This window comes from Protopterus annectens, chromosome 2.part0, assembly GCF_019279795.1.
Source record: "Protopterus annectens isolate FY-2018-M chromosome 2.part0, PAN1.0, whole genome shotgun sequence".
In the NCBI taxonomy this organism is placed as follows: domain Eukaryota; kingdom Metazoa; phylum Chordata; order Ceratodontiformes; family Protopteridae; genus Protopterus; species Protopterus annectens.
The window spans coordinates 724422156-724443188 of NC_056728.1; the positions used below are offsets into that span (position 1 = coordinate 724422156).

Genomic DNA, 21033 nt, shown 5'->3' on the forward strand with positions numbered 1-21033 from the left:
ATGTCTACACCTTGGATGGGTCCGGAGCCACTGTGCAGGCACCGGCTTCTGAGGGTGTATTCAGGTGTACAGACTTGCATTTCAAACCAATGCCATCTTCTTCAAGGCCTAAAACTTGACCCACGCCTAGAAAACAGACATCCAAACCACATGGTCAGGCCCATATGCCTAAAAAACAATTAAGGGCTGAAGACCTTATTACTTTAATTAGGGGAAGCCATCCTTCCCCCTCTGAGACCTAGAACTGATTTTCCTTCTTATTCTTCTTATCAGGATTCTGAAATTTCTGTTTCTTCTGATTACCAGGATTTGCCCTTATCTACCTAATGAGGATTCTGATGCAGAGGATTCCATTCCCTCTGCTTCCCCTCTAGAAGATTTTTCTTTTGGTGAAACCTTGCACATTCTTAGGGTGCATTTCTGCTGGGAAAGCCAGGATTACTCTGACTCCAAAAAGAGGGTTAGGGAATTCTTACTCCTCCCTCAACACGGGCCTTTAGCTATCCCTTCCTGTCCTGGAAACTGTAGATGATGCCTTCTTGGAATCTAGGCTGGACCCAGACACTTTACCTTCAGCTCCCAGAAAACCTGACCAGTATTAGAGTACCTGACTCTCACAAGTTCCACTTCAAGTACCCTACTGCGGTCCGAGAGACCATTTCCAAGGACCTAAAGGCATTAAGGCTACTACTGCCAAAAACCCTTCCCCCTCTGAGATTCCAGGGCCTTGGTCATATGGGATAAGAAGGTATACACTTCTGCTACTTTGGCTATTAGGGCCTTAAACTGCCAATTTCATATGTTGTATCGGCAGCATATATTATGTGACTACTTGAACAGAAAATGATGTTGATTCCTGACTGTGCTGAACATAACGAATTACAGGATTTAATGCATTCTGATGAACAAGTTGGTAAACATACTTTGCAATGTGGTTTTGACTCTTTAGAAGCATCTTGCAGGGCTGCTGTCACTGGGTCTGTACTTAGAAGACATGCTTGGCTTAAGGAGCCAAACTTGCCAGATCATGTTAAAGCTAAATTACTGGATGCTCCCTTAAACCAAGACCACCTGTTTGGCAACAAACCAGAAGTCGTCCTTAAAAAGATGGAGGAAAAAGCTAAATCTATGCAAACTGTTAAAGATTTCCTGCAAGTACAGCCTCCCAGATGTTCATCGTGTTACACTGCTGCAGTCATTACACTTGGGTTATCCTGCCATCAGGCAGTCCCGCAGTCGGCCAGAGTTCCAAAGTCTTGGTCCTGCGTCAGTTGCTGTCACTTCTTCCCTGACGTCAGTGCGTCAGGGGTATACAAGATGCATCCGACGCCATTTTCTTCAGTCTTTCTTGCCGCGTGGTGCCCAAAGCCGAAGCAGTTAGTGCCGGTCGGCCGACTCCTGAGATTTTTGAAGTCGAATTTCAGATCCAAAGTCTTCAGTAAACCGAAGTACCCCGTTGGGGAAACTTTTTTTCTTGCCTCAGACCGATGTCAGGAAAAGTTAATAATTGTATTTCTTGTGGAAAACAAATACCTCATAAGGACTTCCACTCTTACTGTATTCCATGCCTAGGCCCTGATCACGACGTCACTAGTTGTCGATTTTGTGCTAGATTTAACAAACGCACTATAAAAAGACATTTTGATTTTGCTTTGCACTACTTTGGCCGAAGGTTCAATTATACTATGCCGTCGGATCAACCGACGACCGCAATACCGAAAAAATGCAAGGACAAGGATAAAGACAGGCATCCGAGGTCCAAAACAGACGACACCTCTTGTAGTCCCGTCGCCGGTTCTCAGTGAGGCGCTTTCGCAGCCCCTGACACCTGCTACCTCAGAGCCACAGGCTGTCTCTGTTTCCCATGTGGAGACAACTAGGCCTCTGGAAACTCAAGGTATTGGGCCTACGGAAACTAATCCCTCAGATGGGTCCGGAGCCGCTGAGCAGGCATCTGCTTCTGAGGGTGTTTTCAGACCTTCTCAACTTACCATTAAAACAGCCAAGACAAAAGTACCATTGAAGACAAAGAAACAAGTACAGCATTCTCCTGGACAGTCCTCCATGCCTAAGAAACAGATGCTTAAAATGGCCGAAGACCTCCTTACTTTAATCAGGGGTTCCCATCCCCCTCCTGAGAAAAGGCCTAGGGAGGATACAGACTATGATTCCTCTGATCAGGTTTCCATTTTCTCCGATTCCTCTTCAGACCAGGGATACTCTCTACCCCCCTATGAGGACTCGGATGCTGAAGAATCTATCCCTTCAGCCTCTCCTCCTGAGGATTATTCTTTTGGGGAAGCTTTACATACCATGAGGGAGCATTTCCATTGGGAAAGTCAGGATTACTCAGAATCCAAGAAAAGGCTCAGGGATTTCCTTTTATTGCCTCAGCACAGGCCCCCCTGGCTATTCCGCCTGTGCTAGATATTGTGGATGATGTGTTCTCTGAATTCAGCTTATCTCCCGATTCCTTGCCCCCTGCACCAGCCAAGCCAGATAGGTACTACAGAGTCCCTGACTCTTAACAAGTTTCTTTATAAAAACCCTTCTGCTGATCCAGAAACTCAGGGTCCAAAAGGGGTTAAGGCTTCCATTGCAAAAAATCCAGTACCCTCTGACAAGAGATTCCAGAGCTTTGGATAGATGGGGGAAGAAAGTATACACTTCTGCAACTTTAGCAGTAAGAGCTTTAAATTGCCAGTTTCACATGCTTAAGTACCAACAATATTTAATGGCTCGGTTAAAACAGAAAATGCTTGCAAGCTCAGAAGCTCCTGATTGTAAAGAAATGCAGGATTTATTGCATGCAGTTGAACAGGTGAGAAAACATACTCTGCAATGTGGTTTTGATTCTTTAGAGGCCTTTTGTAGAGCCGCAGTTACAGGTTCTGTGATTCGAAGGCATGCCTGGTTAAAGGAACAGTTTACCTGATCATGTTAAGGCAAAATTATTGGATGCTCCTTTACAGCATGATACCTTGCTTGGTGTTAAGGCAGAAGAGGTGTTTAAGAAAATGGAGGATAAAGCTAAATCTATGCAAACAGTCAAGGATTTCTTGCAGGTACAGCCACCTAGATTTAGCAGAAATTGGCCAACAAAAAAAATGGTCCTTTCCAGTGTCAGACTGGCCACAGAGAGGCAGATACAGACGCCCAAGAGGCAGATCTCAACCCCAAGGTTCAAACAGACGACAGTGGGGCAGCTCAACCCCAGAAGGAGGTGAGGACAAGTCTCAACCTTACAGGAAACGGTCACAATGACTTTCCCCTTCGTATGCCAAGCACTTCCCTTTTGGAAGCCCCCTTGGGGGGAAAACTAGCACTTTTTTCTCAAAACTGGCAAACAATCACCCAAGACAAATGGGTTCTGAATATTGTGTCTCAAGGTTACAGGTTCCACTTTCATGGCTAAAAAGAATGCCAGACCTGCCACAAAATCAATGGGCAGAGGCACAAAAACTAATTTCAGTCCTCATGGACATGAGAGCTATTCAGAAAGTACAACAGGAACAAGGACAAGGATTTTACTCAAGACTCTTCCTGGTCCCCAGAAAGGACCAGGCCTGGAGGCCCATACTAGACCTTTCAATTCTAAATACTTACCTGGATATTCCGAAATTCAAAATGTTGACATTACAGCAGCTTCTACCCATGCTGGGCAAGAAGGCTTGGTTTGTTACTGTGGACCTCAGAGGCATACCTGCATGTCCCTATCAGACAAAATTGCAGAAGATACCTCAGATTCAAAGCTGGTACAATGCACTACCAATTCTCTGCACTGCCCTTTGGCTTATCTACTGCGCCCAGGGTCTTCACAAAGTGCCTGGCACCAGTAATTGCATTTTGCAGACAAAAAGGAATTAAAATATATCAACACCTGGACGACTGCCTCATTCAAGCAGAGACAAAGGACATTCTTCTACAGCATCTGGCGTTTGTAAAAAGGTTGCTAACTTCTCTAGGGTACACAGTAAATGAAAAGAAGTCAAAACTAGTGCCCTCACAACAGATTATATTCCTGGGTGCCAGCTTAAATGCAACGGCCCAGATGGCTTACCTCACGCCAGACAAGCCAGTTCAACTAACTCGATATTTTCAATTACTGGCAAAAAAGTCCCATCTCTCTGCAAGAAAAATTCTGCAGGCCCTGGGATTCATGGCATCCTGCATACTACTAATACCATATGCCAGACTGCATATGAGGAAATTACAATGGTACCTAAAAAGTGTTTGGACTCAACACTCTCACAGTTTAGAAGCAGTAATACCAATGATTCCCTGCCTACAACAGGAGTTTCGATGGTGGGCACAGGCATGTCACCTAAACAAGGGTCAGCCTTTTACCCTACTCACAGCCAGGCAGACTCTAACAGATGCTTCGGATTACACCTGGGGAGCACACATGGCAGGAAAATGCATTCAGGGCAAGTGGACCACAGACCAGATGCATCTTCACATCAATCAAAAAGAGATGTTGGCTGTACAAAATTCCCTAACAGCCTTCAAGGACCTTCTGCATCCAGGACAATTATTATTAAAGACAGACAACACCACAGTAATGTGGTACATAAACAAGCAAGGGGGCACTCATTCTTATCCCCTATGCAGGCAAGCCATGACCTTGTGGAACACAGCTCTAAAGTACCATGTTCACCTGCAAGCACAATTCCTGCCAGGAAAGAAAAATACTCTGGCAGACTATCTAAGCAGAAATATCATGGACCCTCACGAATGGAAATTTAATCCACAAATCTTCAGCATGGTAACGCAAAAATGCGGGTGCCCAGGCATAGATCTTTTTGCCTCCCCACTGAATTGCCAACTACAAAAATTCTGCATAAGGACTTATCACAAACAAGCATGGAAAGTGGATGCTCTTTTGTTCAGCTGGAAAAACCTAAAAGTTTATGCCTTCCCGCCACTGCCTCTCCTTTCAAAGGTACTCCTAAAAGCCAGACGAGAAACCACAGATGATCCTGATTGCTCCAGACTGGCCACGCCAGCACTGGTAACCCTATCTTAAGGAACTTAGCTCAAGGCCCACCATGGATTTTGCCTCAAATTCCGCACCTTCTGACTCGACAAAACAATCAGATCCTGCACGGTCAGCTCAAAACCCTAAACCTGGCTGCATGGCAGATTCATTAGTCAAACAGGCAACACCTCTCTCTAAAGCGGTTATGGATGTCATTTTGGAGGCCAGGAGGCCTAGCACCAGGAAAGCTTACTCAGAAAAATGGAAGAGATTCTGCGCCTGGAACTAGGCTCAAAGCCTCTAGTTCCAAACATTCTTCAGATTTTACAATACTTAACTGAGATGCTGGACAGAGGCCTATCCTTATCAATTAAGATCCACGCCTCTGCCATTTCAGCACATTACAACACGGATCCTCCTTTATTCTCTCATCCCTTGCTAAAGCAGTACCTCAGAGGGGCTAAAAACATAAGACCACCCCAGAGAGCACCAACTTGGGACCTCAATTTCATTTTGGAAAAACTGACCCTGCCACCTTTTGAGCCAGCCAATACAGCCGATCTGAAATTTTTATCATGGAAAACAGCTCTGCTCCTGGCAGTAACTTCAGCACGAAGAGTCTCAGAGCTACAGGCATTAATGGCAGTGGAACCTTTTATAATTTCTCATCAGGACAGGGTTTCTTTAAGGATAAACCTTACCTTTATGCCAAAGGTGGTATTTAGTGTGGCTCTTAACCAAACCATCCATTTGCCAACTTTTTATCCAAACCCCCAGAATAAAGGGGAGAAACTTCTGCATTCTTTGGACATACACAGGCAGCTACACTTCTACTTGGACAAAACAAAAACTTTCAGAAAAACTGAGCAACTGTTTGTAGCATATGCTGCAGGATCACTGGGCAAGGCTATCTCAAAGCAGACTATATCCAAATGGATAGGACACTTTGTTCGTTACTGCTACACACAGCATGGAAAATCACTCCCAAATAACATTAGGCCACATTCCACCAGGGCTACAGCCACTTCAACAGCCTTTCTCAGAGGAGTACCTACCAAGGAAATTTTGGAGGCTGCAACTTGGAGTTCAGTGCACACCTTTACCAAGCATTACCACCTGCCTCTTTACTCTAAATCCAGAGCAGGATTTCCCACTGCAGTTCTGCAGGGCCTCATAGCCAATCCTAACTCTTTTTATAGACCAGCCACCCAACCTTAGCTTTGGGATTCTACCCAAGTGTAATGACTGCAGCAGTGTAACACAGTGAACATAGTACAGTTTTGTACCTACCATAAATGTAGATGTTAGAGTGTTCACACTGCTGCAGTCCAGGTTACCCTCCCTCCATCCCCTCTGAACTAGCTGGACTTATCTATACCTTTCTATCCTATACAACCTCTGTGGTGTATTTGCGTGTAACTGAAGGTATTGTTTTTATTTTATATGTATACTTGTTATTGGCAATATGTATTGCCTACCTATTTGGGGGCACCTGACATCTGGGGCAAGAAAAACTGAAGAAAATAACGTCTGATGCATCTTGTATACCTCTGGTGCACTGATGTCCGGGAAGAAGTGGCAGCAACCGATGCCGGACCAGGAATTCTGGCCGACTGCGGGACCGCCTGACAGCAGGATAACCCAAGTGTAATGACTGCAGCAGTGTGAACACTCTAACATCTACATTTATGGTAGGTACAAAACTGTACTATTTAGTAGACATTGGCCTTCTAAGAATTGGTCCTTTCCAGTCTCTTCCAGGCCTTCTCAGTCCAAATCCAGGAACAGCAGACCACCAAGCCTACAGTCTCAAGGCACACAGGCCTAAGCAGTGGGGCCTCAAACTTCCAAAGCTGGAAGTAGTAAGACGCCCTCTTATGGAAAAATGTCACAATGACTTAACCTTAGACCTTCCAAGCCCTGCTCAACTGCCTGCTCCCTTAGGGGGAAAGATTGCCAAAAACTGGGAACTCATTAACCAGGACAAATGGGTTTTAAATATAGTTTTCCAAGGATACAGATTCCACATCCACACCTTACCAACCCCAAACGGTTGGCCAGACCTACCCCCAAATCAGTGGGCAGAGGCACAACAGCAGGTTCTCTCTCTTCTAAGTATCAGGGCTATTCAGCCTGTCCTAGCAGAAGAAAGGAGACAAGGTTTTTACACAAGACTCTTCCTGGTACCTAGAAAAGACAGCTCCTGGCGTTCTGTCCTGGACCTCTCTATTCTAAACACCTTTTTGGTGATCCCAAAATTCAAAATGCTAACACTTCAACAGCTGCTTCCTGTGTAGATGCCTGGTTGGCAACCTTAGACTTAAAGGAAAATTACCTGCACATTCCAATAAGGCAATCTTGCAGGAAATACCTACGCTTCAGAGTAGGCTCCATGCACTATCCGTTCTCTGCACTTCCCTTTGACTTATCTACTGCGTCCAGGGTATTCACAAATTGTCTAGCTCCAGCCATTGCATTTTGCTGGCAGAGAAATATTCAGATATACCCATACCTGGATGATTGTGTAATTCAGGCAGAAAGCCAGGACATGCTATTAAAATATCTGGCATTTGTAAAGAAACTTCTAACCTCATTGGGGTGCACCATAAACAAAAGTAAATCTCCTCTAGTACCTTGCCAACAAATTGCATTCCTGGGAGCAAGCTTGAACACAACTTCCCAGTTGGCTTGCCTCATGCCAGAGAAGCAAGTTTTTGACAATTTACTTCAGACTACTGGCCACAAAGACCCCACTATCTGCAAGGAAAATCCTGCAAGCCCTGGCGTTCATGGCCTCTTGCATTCTACTAATTCCATATGCAAGACTGCATATGAGGAAACTACAGTGGTATCTAAAAAGCCTTTGGTGTCAACATTCCCAGGACCTGGAGACCATGATTCCTATCATTCCTTGTAAAAAGACAGAGTTGCTTTGGTGGGCAGAGGCCTGCCACCTAAACAAGGGGCTCCCTTTCATTCTACCCCCTGCCACCCAAACATTTGACTACAGATGCATCAGACTATGCATGGGGGGCTCACTTGGCAGGGTGGCGCATTCAGGGCAAATTGAACCAGAGTCAGATGCACCTGCATATCAACCAAAAAGAAATGTTAGCTGTACAGAATTCCCTGACAGCCTTCAAAGACCATATTTTTCCAGAACAATTATTGGTAAAGACAGACGACACCACAGTTATGTGGTACATAAACAAGCAGGGGGGATCCCACTCGTACCCTCTCTGCAGACTAGCCATGGCTCTGTGGCACACAGCCTTGAGCTACCAAGTGCACCTTCAGGCTCAGTTGCTGCCAGGCAAGCTACATTCACTGGCAGACAACCTAAGTAGATATCTCATGGACCCACACGAATGGAAACTGGAACCAAAAATATTCTACCTCTTGAGGCAAAAATGGGGGACTCCAAAGATAGACCTGTTTGCCTCCCCTCAGAACTACCACTTGGACAAATTCTGCACAGGAACTCCCCACAGTCAAGCTTGGAAAGTGGATGTCCTGTCCTTGGGAAAGCCTCTCAGTTTATGCCTTTCCCCCTCTGCCTCTCCTCTCAAAGGTTCTGCTAAAGATCAAACAGGACAAACAAAGGACAATACTGATTGCACCAGACTTGCCACGCCAGCACTGGTATCCCCTCTTGTGCAGTATGACACTGCTGAATCCATGGCACCTACCTCGGACACCTTCCCTGCTGTCCCAGCAGGCAGGTCAGATTCTGCACTCTCTGCTTCAAACCCTGAACCTTGCAGCCTGGCTAATTCCTTTAGCTCTCCCAATAGCATCCCTCAGTAAGCAGGTGCTAGATGTCATTCTGGAAGCAAGGAGGCCTAGTACTAGAAAATCCTATGCTGAAAAGTGGAAAAGATACTGTTCCTGGAGCCAGGCTCAGGAGATAGGCACATCGGTGCCCAGCTTGCCTCATATTCTACAGTACTTACAAGGGCCTATCTTTCTCGTCTATCAAAATTCATGCCTCTGTCATTTCAGCACATTATAATACTGAACCCACCCCTCTTCTCTCACCCACTGTTAAAGCAATTCCTCATAGGGGCTAAAAATTTAAGACCCCCCGGCGAGCCCCTACTCCAGCCTGGGATCTTAACTTTGTATTGGAAAAGCTCACTCTCCCTTCTTTTGAGCCAGCTGCAACTGCAGAGTTGAAATTCCTTTCTTGGAAAATGGCCTTCCTTCTAGCCATCACTTCAGCAATTACAGGCTGTCATGGCAGTGGAGCCCTTCATTATCTTCCATGCGAACAGGGTTTCCCTCAGGACTAATCCTTCCTTTATGCCCAAGGTGGTGTCTACTGTGGCACTAAGTCAGTCCATTCATTTGCCTACTTTTTTCCCCTAATCCAAGTGGAACGGATACTGCACTCTCTGGACGTGCACAGACAATTTAGGATCTATCAGAAAATCTGATCAGCTGCTAGTTAGCTTTGCTGCAGGGGCAGAGGAGAAGGCTATTTCAAAGCAAGCCATTTCAAAGTGGATAGCCCATTGCATACATTTCTGCTACAAGCACCATGGAAAACCTACCCCCACAGGGGATAAGATCACATTCCACCAGGGCTGTATCTAACTGTGTGGCATTTTTCAGAGGAGTCCCTACCAGGGACATCCTAGAAGCTGCTACCTGGAGCTCAGTACATACCTTCACCAAGCATTACCACTTGCCTATCTTGTCTAACTCCAGCGCTGGATTTGCCACTGCAGTTTTGCAGGGATTAATAGCTGGACCTAATGCTCTTTAACTTCCTCCTCCCTTCCTTAGCTTTGGGAATCTACCCAAATGTGATGACTGCAGCAGTGAAACACGAAGAACATAGTACAGTTGTGTACACTTACCATAAATGTAGATGTTCAAGTGTATTCATTGTTGCAGTCCTGGTTACCCTCCTTCCAGCCCCCTGCCTTCTCTTGGCTGTACCTCTCCTTGTTGGTATATTTATTTTTTCTTGTGTATTTGCTTTTTGATGGGGGTTTACCGTACCATTTAATTGCTTCCTATTATGGGGGCACTTGACATCTGGGGCAAGAAAATCTGATGTAATGGCATCGGCTGCATGTTTTATACCTCAGACGTCAAGGAAGAAGTGACAGCATCCGACGCAGAAATCCAAAGACTCTGGTATTCAGGCCGGCTTAGGGCTTACCTGCAGGCAGATAATCCAAATGTGATGACTGCAACAGTTAATACACTCTAACATCTACATTTATGGTAAGTGTACACAACTGTACTTTCTATATATTTGCTATAATGATGTTTTTACTTGTTTTTGATCAAGGGGAAATACATTGACTATATAATTTCTAATATTTCACTTTTTTATGCATTTTATTAAAGGATGCAAAACTCCTATATCCAGCATTTATCTAATAGACTATGATGCACAGCACTATAACCATTAATAATCTGAAAGTTCAACAAGTTCATCTGGAAACCTTTTGTGTTGTAGGAGCTGTCCGAGAAATACAGTGAGGTAGTGTTCCTTGAAGTTGACGTTAATGATGCTGAGGTAAGGAACACTTCACTTCCACAACATTTTGCATCTTTTTATCTTCATGGCATGTAGTTTATATCCCATTTAGACAATGAACTGAACAACTGGTATTTTTGAAAGTACACAGAAATTACCCGTTATGTTTTTTGTTGGACTTTGATTATGTGATGGTAGCTTTGTCACTGTCCGTGCTTAGCACATAGCACACTCACCTGTTGATGTGTCTGGAAGAATGGAATGCTGATGGTTCTTTCCCCACATCAGGTACATGGATTAATGTTCCATTACGGGTAATGTAGTAGTGTTTTGAGGGGGGAGTGCTATACTCCCAGTGTGCTGTCCTTCAGATGAGATGTTAAGCAGAGGCCCTGTATGCCAGAACGGTGCTGGAGGTGAATGTTAAAGATATAGTGGCACTTTTCAAAATGAGTACATGTTTCTTTGTTTAAAGCCATTACATATATCCAGTCTTAGAAAAAGCAGTAGAAATAGTTGCACTTTTCATTTCAAAGCAAAAGGTCACTAGACAGGTTTTTAATCAGTTTATTTTTTTCATGAAGTGAGTACAATTCAATTTGACTTTCCATTAATACTCTGTCAATTTGCATAACATCACACTGTTTCCCTGTGCAAATCAGTGGTAAATTATTTTCTAAGTCTGTCTTTTTAATCATGAACACTGTGTGTATAATATTTTCTGCATTCAGTTGTAAAACTCCCATAGCCTATGTTTCTAATATATGCAGTATTTTCTGTGCCAAGTTGTGAAACTTTTTTAGCCTTCATTTTTGCCATATTCAAAAATCTTTCAATTCTGTTGAATCTTAAAATACATATATTCATGGCCTGTCTTCTTTACATCCTTCTGTCAGACAGATATGTTCTAGACTTTCATTTCAGCTTTCACAGGAAAGATTATGTGAGTTAACCTGTAAATAAAATCCCATGATGATCTTTCCTTCTTTTTGACTTTCATTGCATCTTTATCTCTAAATATTCCACCCTAGAGATAGATCGTGTTTCTCTACATACCTTTACTCCATTTTTGCTGATGTTCTTCGTGTTTCACTGTTGCAGTCATTGCGCTTGGGGTTATCCTGCTGGCAGACTACCCTCAGTCAGCCTGAATTCCAAAGTCTAGGTCCGGCTTCGGTTGCTGTCGCCTCTTCCCTGACGTCGGTGCGCCAGGGGTATAAAAGATGCAGCCGACGCCATTTTCTTCAGTCTTTCTTGCCGCGCGTTGCCCGAAGCATAAGCAGTTCGCAAGTGCCGGTCAGCTGACTTTTCGTGTTCGACTTTCAGATCCGAAGTCTTCATTAAAAGCTAAGTAACTTTTTTTCTTGCTCCAGACAGATGTCAGAAAAAGTTAATTGTATTTCTTGTGGGAAGCAAATACCTCATAAGGACTTTCATTTTTACTGTATTCCTTGCCTAGGCCCTGACCATGACGTTGCTAGTTGTCGGTTTTGTGCTAGATTTAAGCAACGCACTATTAAGCGTTGGTCCGATTTTGCATTACACTATTTTGGCAGAAGATTTAATCATACAATGTCGTCGGATAGCCACCCGACTACCGGAATTCACAAGAAACACAAAGAAAAGGACAGGCCGGTTCTCAATGAGCCGCCTTCGCAGCCCCTGACGCCTGCTACTTTAGACTCAAAGGCCACTACTGGCTAGCACATGGACTCGACTAGGCTGCTGGAAGCTCAAGGTATTGGACCTTCGGAGACTATTCCCTCAGATGGGTCCGGAGCCACTGAGCAGTCATCGGCTTCTGAGGGTGTTTTCAGACCTACAATAAAATGACTTCAGCTTCAAAGGCAAAGACTAAAGTCCTTTAAAGACAAAGAAACAAGTACAACATCATCATGGACAGGCCCTCCATGCCCAAAAAACAGATGCTCAAAATGGCCAAAGACTTACTTTGATCAGGGGTTCCCATCCCCCACCTGATAAAAGGCCTAGGCAAGAGACAGAATATGACTCTTCAGATCAGGTTTCCATTTCATCTGATTCCTCTTCTGATCAGGAATGCTCTCTTCCTCCCTATGAGGATTCTGATGCTGAAGAATCTATCCCTTCAGCCTCTCCTCCTGATTACTCTTTTGGGGAAATCTTGCATGCCATGAGGGAGCATTTCCACTGGGAAACCCAAGATTTTTCAGAATCTAAAGAAAAGGCTTAGAGACCTCCTTTTACTACCACAACACAGGCCCCTAGCTATTCCACCTGTGTTAGACATTGTCGATGATGTATTTTCTGAGTCCAGTCTGACCCCTGACTCCGTACCTCCAGCTCCTGTTAAGCCAGGACAGGTACTACAGGGTCCCTGACTCTCATAAATTCCTTTTCAAAAACCCTGCTGCTGACCCAGAAACTATCAAGGCTTCCGCTGCAAAAACCCTACCCCCTCTTGACAGGGGATTCTAGGGCATTGGACAGATGGGGAAAAAAAATTTACACTTCTGCTACCTTGGCTATAAGGGCTTTAAATTGTCAGTTTCATATGCTCAAATATCAGCAATATATTATGTCACAAATATCAGCAATATATTATGTCACTGCTTAAACAGAAAATGTTGATAAATCCTGAATGTGCAGAAAACAAAGAAATGCAGGATTTATTGCATGCAGCTGAACAAGTTGGAAAGCATACTTTGCAATGTGGTTTTGATTCTTTGGAGGACTCCTGCAGAGCCGCTGTTACGGGTTCTGTCATCAGGAGGCATACTTGGTTAAAGGAACAAAATCTGCCTGATCATGTCAAAGCAAAATTTAGGTGCCTCGTTACAGCATGATACCTTGTTTGATGTTAAAGCAGAAGAGGTGTTAAAGAAAATGGAGGACGAAGCTAAATCTATGCAAACGGTTAAGGACTTCTTACAGGTACAGCCTCCAAGATTTAGCAGACACTGGCCTACAAAGAATTGGTCCTTTCCAGTGTCAGGCCACAAAGGGGCAGATCCCAGCCCCAAGGTTTGTACAGGTTTGAACAATGGGGTGCTTCTACCTCCAAAAGTGGACAAATCACAGCCATACAGGAAACAGTCCCAATGACTTCCCCCTGCCTGCTCCAAGCTCTTATCTTCTGGCAGCACCTTTAGGGGGAACACTAGTACCTTTTTTTTCTCAAAATTGGCACATAATAACCCAGGACAAATGGGCCCTAAACATAGTGTCACAAGGCTACAAGTTTCACTTCCATACCCTGCCAAGGACAAACAGTTGGCCAGACCTGCCAAAACATCAATAGGCAGAGGCACAAAAGCAAGTCTCATCCCTCATGGACATGAGGGCCATTGAACAAGTACCAGAGCAGGAACAGGGACAAGGATTTTATTCAAGACTGTTCTTGGTACCAAGAAAGGACAAGACCTGCAGACCAATACTGGACCTATCTATTCTAAACACTTTTCTGGATATACCAAAATTCAAAATGTTGACTCTACAGCAACTTCTGCCCATGTTGGGGCAAGAAGGCTTGGCTTGTGACTTTAGACCTAAAAGGGGCATACCTGCATGTCCCAGTCGGACAAACCTGCAGAAGATACCTCAGATTCAAAGCTGGCTCAATGCACTACCAATTCTCTGCACTGCCCTTTGGCTTATCTACTGCGCCCAGGGTCTTCACAAAGTGCCTGGCACCAGTAATTGCATTCTGCAGACAGAGGAATACAAATATATCCTTACTTGGACGACTGCCTCATTCAAGCAGAGAACAAGGACATTCTACTACAGCATCTGGCGTTTGTAAAGAGATTCCTAACAGGCCTAGGGTACACAGTCAACGAAAAGAAATCAAAACTAGTACCCTCTCGAGATAATATTCCTGGGTGCAAGCCTAAATACAACTGCCCAGATGGCTTATCTCACGCCAGACAAACAAAGGCAACTGACTACCTATTTCAACCTGTTGGTAACAAAGGCCCAATTATCTGCAAGAAAAATTCTGCAGGCTTTGGGCTTCATGACATCCTGCATTCCACTAATTCCATATGCGAGACTGCATATGAGGAAACTTCAATGGTACCTAAAAAGTGTTTGGACTCAACATTGCCACAGCCTGGAAACAATAATTACTCTCATTCCCTGCCTGCAACAGGAGTTTCGATGGTGGGCAAAGGCTTGTCACCAGAACAAGGGACAGCCTTTCACTTTACCCCCAGCATGACAGACAGTAACAACGGATGCATCAGATTATGCCTAGGGGGCCCACATGGCAGGAAGATGTATTCAAGGTACATGGTCCGCAAACCACATGCATCTACATATGAATCAAAAAGAGATGCTAGCTGTTCAGAATGCCCTGACAGCCTTCAAGGACCTACTTCATCTGGGACAACTACTGATAGACAGACACCACCACGGTCATGTGGTATATAAACAAGCAGGGAAGGCACTCATTCTTACCCCCTTTGCAGACTAGCCATGACTTTGTGGGACACAGCATTGACTTACCAGGTACATCTGCAGGCACAATTCCTGCCAAAAAAGATAAATGCTCTGGCAGACGAACCAAGCAGAAATCTCATGGATCCACACGTCTTCAGCATGATAACAAGGAAATAGGGATACCCGGATGTAGATCTATTTGCCTTTCCTCACAACTACCAACTTAAAAGATTCTGCACAAGGACTTATTACAGACAAGCCTGGAAAGTGGACGCCCTATCTTTCAGCTAGAAAAGCTTAGCAGTATGTATGCCTTTCCTCCACTGCCTCTCCTCCCCAAGGTACTCCTAAAGGTCAGACAAGAGAAGCCAAAGATGATACTGATTGCCCCAGACTGGCCCCGCCAGTACTGGTGTCCAATCCTAAGGAACTTGTCTCAATGCCCGGCTTGGACCTTGCCTCCGATACCTCGTCTACTATCCCAGCAAAACAATCGGATCCTGCACAGCCAACTAAAGACCTTAAATCTGGCAACATGGCGGATAATGTAGTCATACAAAATGCGCCTCTCACTAAAGCTATAATGGATGTCATTTTGGAGGCCAGAAGGCCCAGTACCAGAAATCTTACACTGGAAAATGGAAGAGATTCTGTGCTTGGAACCAGGCACAAGGAATCGACACAGCTGTTCCAAATATTCCTCGGATTCTGCAATACTTAACTGAGATGCTGGACAAAGGCCTATCCTTTTCATCAATTAAAATTCATGCCTCTGCCATTTCAATACAGAGCCACCAAACTTTTCTCGCCCATTGTTAAGGCAGTACCTCAGAGGAGACAAAAACTTAAGGCCTCCAAGGAGATCGCCAATACCTGCATGGGACCTCAATTATGTCTTGGAAAAACTCACCCTGCCTCCTTTTGAGCCAGCCGCTACAGCTGATGTAAAGTTTTTATCTTGGAAAACAGCTCTGCTCCTAGCAATAACCTCTGCAACACGAGTCTCAGAGCTACAGGCACTCATGGCTGTGGAACCTTTTATCATTTTTTATCCAGACAGGGTTTCTCTGAGGACAAAGCTTTCAGAAAGACAGAGCAACTACTAGTGGCATATGCTGCAGATTCACAAGGAAAGGCTATCTCAAAGCAGACTATTTCAAAGTGGATAGGCCACTGCATTCATTTCTGCTATTCACAACATGGCAAACCAGTGCCTAAGGGCATTAGGCCACATTCAGCCAGAGCAGCAGCCACTTCAGCAGCCTTCCTCAGGGGAGTACCAACCAAAGACATTTTGGAGGCTGCTACTTAGACTTCAGTGCACACCTTTACAAAGCGCCATCATTTACCACACTACTCTAAATCCAGGGCAGACTTTGCCACTGCAGTTCTGCAGGGCCTCATAGCTGCTCCTAATGCTATTTAGCTCCAGCCTCCCAACCATAGCTTTGGGATTCAACCCAAGTGTAATGACTGCAACAGTGAAACACTAAGAACATAGTACAGTTGTGTACACTTACCATAAATGTAGATGTTCGAGTGTATTCACTGTTGCAGTCCAGGTTACCCACCCACCATCGCCCATATCTGTGATGCAACTTATCTTCTCTTCTCTAATCTATACAACCTATGTGGTGTATTTACTTGTAGATGAAGGTATTATATATTTTGGCGCATGCATTTTTTATTGGCATATTTTTAGCCTACCTTTTTTGGGGGCACCTGACATCTGGGGCAAGAAAAACTGAAGAAAATGGCATCTGCTACATCTTTTATACCCCTGGCCACTGACGTCAGGGAAGAGGCGACAGCAACAGACGCCGGACCTAGACTTTGGAATTCAGGCCGACTGAGGGTAGCCTGCCAGCAGGATAACCCCAAGTGTAATGACTGCAACAGTGAATACATTCGAGCATCTACATTTATGGTAAGTGTACACAACTGTACTTTCTCATTCAATAGTACCCAGTCTTCTAATTTCCATTTTCTGAAACAAAATTTTGCTTCTTTGTTTTGTTTGTTTGTAGTACTTTCATAAAGCATCTCCCTTTAATGAATTAAGACAATCTCACCGTATGATTCCAGACAAGTTCAGAAGAAATGCTTTCCATCCTCTCAGGTGTCAGATATACCCTAGACTGAAAAGAGGAGTATGTGTTAGTCTTGACGTTTCTCTTGTGTGACGTACATTGTATTCTCTGCTGCTTAATATTCCGCATTGCTACACTTGAATGTTAACCTAGTTAAAAAAAAAAAAGGGGGGGGGGGCTTGAACAATATCCCTGTTTCATTCCCAATTTTCCATTTCTTGCCCTCTAACTAAAACCATTATATCAAAAGAAGAATGCAGTGAAGGAACCTAATGAACACCCGAAACTATAAAACCATATTTTCCATGTATGCATTAGACTGTACAAAAAGAGATCCAGGTCTGTGCTTTAGTAATCCTTCATATCTGCTCATGTTTGTTTGTCTTAGACTATCACAAAAACACAGAAATTGTTCTAAATGTTCAATCCCCTGGATTCAATAAAACCCAGACTAAGTGTACACATTATGTATTCAATAAAATTCTTATCTGATTTTTGTGTTTTCTAGTCACTCAGAAAGATTACTCTAAGTGTACATATAGTCTACACTTTGTGGTAACCTTTATGAATCCCTGTCGATATTTAAAGCATCAAAAATATCAGTAGGAAAACTAAAATTAGAAGGAAGAAGGTGTGTGTTATGTCTGTGTTGTCTGTTCCTCAGAACAGTGTACACTTAGTGTAGGCTTTATTGAATCCAGCCTATATTTTTAATACTGTGCCTGCCATTTTCATTGTTTGTAATTGCTCTTTTCTGTCTGACTTTGCAGTACTATATATCTCCTTCACTCTATTACTAATTTTATCTTACATTGGTGAAACTTCCAACTATTTACTACTCCTGTCACTTTTTTTCAAAACAAATGATGATCTTCGTGTTTCACTGTTGCAGTCATTACATTTGGGTTATCTGCTTGCAGGTAGCCCTCATTCAGCCTGATTAGCAAAGTCTTGGGTCCTGCGTTGGTTGCTGTCTCATCTTCCATGACGTCAGGTAGTCAGGGGTATAAAGCATGCAGCTGATGCCATTACATCAGTCTTTCTTGCCGTGCAGTGCCCGAAGCAGAAGCAGTTCGCAAGTGCCGGTCGGCCGACTCCTAAAGTTTTCATTTTAGAGTTTCAGATCTGAAGTCTTCAGCAAAGCTAAGTATCCCGTTGGGGATCCTTTTTCTTGTTCTAAACCGATGTCAGTAAAAGTTAACAATTGTATTACTTGTGGAAAGCCAATACCTCATAAAGATTTTCATTCATACTGCATTCCTTGCTTAGGCCCAGACCACCACGCTCGCTGTCAGTTTTGTGCCTTATTCAGTCCTCTAACTATTCGTCGTTAGTTCATTTTCGCATCTAACTATTTTGGTACCCTGTTCAATTGTCCAGAAATGGCTTTGGTAAGCCACCCGACTACCGACATTCTGAAAAAACGCAAAGATAACGAGAGAGACAGGCCACATAGGTCCAAAGCTGCCGACGACACTTCCATTTAAGCTCGTCACCAGTTCACCAGTACTCAGCGAGACGCTTTCGCAGCCCCTGATACCAGCTACTTCAGATTCGCAGGCTTCTACCGAGACCCATTCGTAGTCCAGTATGCCGCGAGATGTTTGACTATGGAATCTGTGGATGTCTCTACCTTGGACGAGTCCGGAGTCGCTGTGCGGGCACCGGCTTCTGAGGTTGTTTTCAGGCCTACTGACCTGCATATTAAACGGACGCCATCTTCTTCAAGGCCTAAAACTTGATCCACGCCTAGAAAACCAACGGCCAGACTACATGGTCAGGCCCCTGTGCCTAAAAAACAAATAAGAATGGCTGAAGACCTTATTACTCTAATCAGGGGAAGCTACCCTTCTCCCTCTAAGAGACCTAGAACTGATTTTCCTTCTGATTATTCTAATCAGGATTCTGAAATTTCTGTTTCTTTTGATGACCAGGATTTGACCCATGACTCCATTCCCTCTGCTTCTCCAGAAGATTTCTCTTTAGGTGAAACTTTGCATACTCTTAGGGAGCATTTCCGCTGGGAAAGCCAGGATTACTCCGACTGCAAAAAGAGGCTTAGGGAATTCTTACTCCTCCCTCAACACAGGCCTTTAGCTATCCCTCCTGCACTGGACATTGTAGATGATGCCTTCTTGGAATCTAGCCTGGCCTCAAGACACTTTACCTCCGGCTCCCAGGAAATCTGAGTCCCTGACTCTCTCATAAGTTCCTCCTGAAGAATCCTACTGCAGATCCAGAACAATTTCACAGGGACCCAAAGGCTTTAAGGCCGCTACTGCCAAAAACCGTACCCCCTCTGATCGAGATTCCAGGGCTGTTGACAGATGTGATAAGAAGGTATACACTTCTGCTACTTTGGCCATTAGGGCCTTAGAAACTGCCAGTTTCATATGTTAAAGTATCAGCAGCATATTACTGGATTGCATAAATAGCAAATGATGTTGTTTCCTGACTCTGCTGAAAATAAAGAATTACAGGATTTAATGCATTCTGCTGAACATGTCAGTAAACATACTTTGCAATGTGGTTTTGATTCATTAGAAGCATCTTGAAGGGCTGCTGTCACTGGGTCTGTACTTAGAAGGCATGCTTGGCTTAAGGAACAAAATTTGCCAGATCATGTTAAAGCTAAATTACTGGATGCTCCCTTAAACCAAGACCACCTGTTTGGCAACAAAGCAGAAGTAGTGCTAAAAATATGGAGGAAAAGCTAAATCTATGCAAACTGTTAAAGATTTCCTACAAGTACAGCCTCCCAGATTTAGTAGGCACTGGCCTTCTAAGACTTGGTTCTTTCCTGTCTCTTCCAGGCCTTCTCAGTCCAAACCCAGGACCAGCACTCCACACCCTGGCTTCAGTCTCAAGGTACTCCCAGACCTAAGCAGTGGGGGCTCCCACTTCCAAAGCTGGAAGTAGTAAGACACCCTGCTATGATAAACTGTCACAATGACTTAACCTTAAACCTTCCAAGCCCTGCTCAACTGACTGTTCCTTTAGGGGGAAAGATGGGAACTCGAGGCACAAAGCAGGTACTCTCTTCTAAGTATCAGGGCTATTCAACCTGTCCCAGAAGAGGAATGGGGGCAAGGTTTTTACTCGACTTTTCTTGGTACCCAGAAAAGACCATTCCTGGTGTCCTATCTTGGATCTGTCTATCCTAAACACTTTTTTTGGTAATCCAAAAATTCAAAATGCTAACTCTTCATCAGCTGCTTCCCATGCTAGGCAAACAATGCCTGGTTGGCAACATTGGATTTAAAGGAAGCTTACCTGTGCAGCCCAATAAGGGAATCTTGCAGAAAATACCTACGCTTCAGAGTAGGCTACATGCACTGTCAGTTCTCTGCACTGCCCTTTGGCTTATCTGCTGCTCCTAGGATATTCACAAAGTGCCTAGCTCCAGTCATTGCATTCTGCAGGCAAAGAAATATTCAAATATACCCATACCTGGACGATTGTCTAATTCAGGCAGAAAGCCAGGACATACTATTAAATAATCTGGCATTTGTAAAGAAACTACTAACTTCACTGGGGTACACCATAAACGAAAATAAATCTCACCTAGTATACCCTGCCAACAAATTGTATTCCTGGGAGCAAGCTTGAAATACAACTTCCCAGATGGGCCTACCTTACGCCAGAGAAACAAGTTTATTTGATAGCTGGGTCTTTGTGGCCAGTAGTTTGAAGAAGGCTATCTGCAAGGAAAATACTGCAAGCCCTGGGGTTCATGGCCTCTTGCATTCTACTAATTCTATATGTAAGACTGCATATGAGGAAACTACAATGGTATCTAAAAAGCCTATGGTGTCAACATTCTCAGGACCTAGAATCAATGATTCCTATCATTCCTTGTTTATGAACAGAGTTCCTGTGGTTGGCAGAGGCCTGCCACCACAACATGGGACTGCCATTCACTCTTCCCCCCTGCTGCCCAAACCCTAACAGACGCATCAGATTACGCATGGGGGGCTCACTTGGCAGGGCAGTGCATTCAGGGCAAACGGAACCAGAGTCAAATGCACCTGCATATCAATAAAAAGAAATGT

General features: G+C 44.1%; 1 protein-coding gene across 2 annotated transcripts in view; it reads left to right on the plus strand.

The window, feature by feature from the left end:
* LOC122793209 (thioredoxin-like) overlaps nucleotides 1-21033 on the plus strand; it is a 379230-nt gene that overhangs the window by 206671 nt on the left and 151526 nt on the right. For both annotated transcript variants that reach the window (XM_044061044.1, XR_006363452.1), the window contains exon 3: nucleotides 10452-10511. In XM_044061044.1, the coding sequence (XP_043916979.1) occupies nucleotides 10452-10511 (60 nt within the window). The remainder of the gene's footprint in view (nucleotides 1-10451; nucleotides 10512-21033) is intronic.